The 1,879-nt window shown below is 40.9% G+C and overlaps 1 protein-coding gene across 2 annotated transcripts in view; it reads right to left on the minus strand.

Moving 5' to 3' along the window:
- Positions 1-263: 263 nt before the first annotated feature.
- The window catches only part of pitx2 (paired-like homeodomain 2), a 9,488-nt gene continuing 7,872 nt past the window's right edge, over positions 264-1,879 (minus strand). For both annotated transcript variants that reach the window (XM_061977311.1, XM_061977310.1), the window contains one exon: positions 264-1,089. In XM_061977311.1, coding sequence (XP_061833295.1) covers positions 532-1,089 — 558 coding nt within the window. In that variant the 3' untranslated portion in view covers positions 264-531. The remainder of the gene's footprint in view (positions 1,090-1,879) is intronic.

A 1,879-nucleotide genomic window follows, 5' to 3' on the forward strand; every position in this document is an offset into this window, starting at 1 on the left:
GAATTTCGACCTTTTAATCTCATCATTTTGACTTTATCTCATAATTACGATTTTTTATTCCATAATTTCGATTTTTTTTTTTAATGACATAATTATTACCTTTGGGGTATTTGTTATTTAGCGGCGGAAACAGGCTTCCATACTAAAATCCTCATGGTGACAAAAAAAAATAAAAAAATAAAAAAAAATCCTGGAATAAAACTTAAAATGTTATTTTCAGTGGTTCAGTTTTTAGTGCCCTTTTTGAAAAAAAAAAAAAAAGAAAAAAAAAAAGGTAAATAATAATATAGTAGTCTCTTGTTCCTGTGGCCGACTTCAAAATAAAACCCCCCCATGAGAAGCCATCGGATCACTCAGAATAGAATGAATGGATTAGGTTGTGCGCTGCGTGGGAGGGAAGAGTCACAATAATGTTCATCCCCTTCCAAAAAAAAAAAAAAAAAAAAAAAATCAAACCCAAATGACGCCGAACTGATCCGCCGGCCATGCTCCGCGCGGGGGTCGTACTCTGGACTGCGGGCGTGGACGCCCTCACACCGGCCTGTCCACGGCGTACTGACACGCACTCAGGTTCGTGGCCGGGTTCTGCACGCTGGCGTATCCAAAGCTCGAGTGCTGCTTGGCCTTCAGTCTCAGGCTGGCCAGGCTGGAGTTGCAAGTGTCCCGGTACACGTAGGGCGGCGTGGGCGGCGCGTAGGGGCACGTCGGCGTGGGCACCCCGGAGTTGAGCGCCTGGTTGCTGAGGTTGTTCAAGTTGTTGAGGCCGTTGAGGCTGGAGCCCGGCACGCCCGTCACGCCCGTCGGCACCATGCCGGACGTCATGGACGAGATGGAGTTGGGCGGCGAGAACATGGCCTGCGACGACAGCGGGTTGACGTTCATGGAGTTGAAGAAGGGGAAGCTCTTGGTGGACAGCGAGGCCGACGTCAGCCCCTTGGCGGCCCAGTTGTTGTAGGTGTAGCCCGGGTACATGTCGTCGTAGGGCTGCATGAGTCCGTTGAACTGCGGCCCGAAGCCGTTCTTGCACAGCTCGGCCTGCTGGTTCCTCTCCCGCTTCCTCCACTTGGCGCGCCGGTTCTTGAACCACACCTGGCGGGGAACACCGGGGAGGATTTATCGGGTCGTGCAGAATATTTACAGCTTTTCTAATTCATGGGTTGAAACTGGAATATTCATGGTAGGAATTATGTTACATTTGCTGTATTTTTATCTTGTTTTATTTACATCTTATTGACACTTTTATACAATTAAGCATATATGACAACTGTAAGCATTGTATACGCTCTTTGATTTTAATTTTAATTTGGTTGTTTTTATGATGATTGCATGGTATAATTTTAATTACAATTATGATTTTTTTTTTTGCCTTCTTGTAATCTTCTGTAAAGAGGGTTGTTGTTGTGTGAATAAACCCTGTCTGCCTTTCCTTATATCATTATAACTGTTAAATTTGTAACTATTTTAAAATGCAATTAAAAAAAAGTGCATTAATTCATATTTAAAATGTTGTGCAAACATGTTTTGTATTTCATGGGTTGGAACTAGAATGCTCCAAAACTGTATTTTTAAATCTTTGGGTATTATCTTGTTTTATTTACATGTTATTATAAAATTAATGCACTTTGGCACTTTGATGCAATTGTGCATATATGACAACTGCAAGCATTTTATACACTTTTGGATTTTAATTTTGTATTCTATACTACTCTATTTAATCAGAATTATGATTATTTTAGCCTTCTTGTAGTCTTCTGTAAAGCCGGTTATGAAAATAAACTATGCCTGCCTTTCCTTGTATCATTATAATTGTTCAATTTGTAACTATTTAAAAATAGCATTTTAAAAAGTGCATTAATTCATATTTAAAATGTTGTGAAAA

The sequence above is a fragment of the Nerophis lumbriciformis genome, linkage group LG16, assembly GCF_033978685.3.
Source record: "Nerophis lumbriciformis linkage group LG16, RoL_Nlum_v2.1, whole genome shotgun sequence".
Classification (NCBI taxonomy): Eukaryota; Metazoa; Chordata; class Actinopteri; order Syngnathiformes; family Syngnathidae; genus Nerophis; species Nerophis lumbriciformis.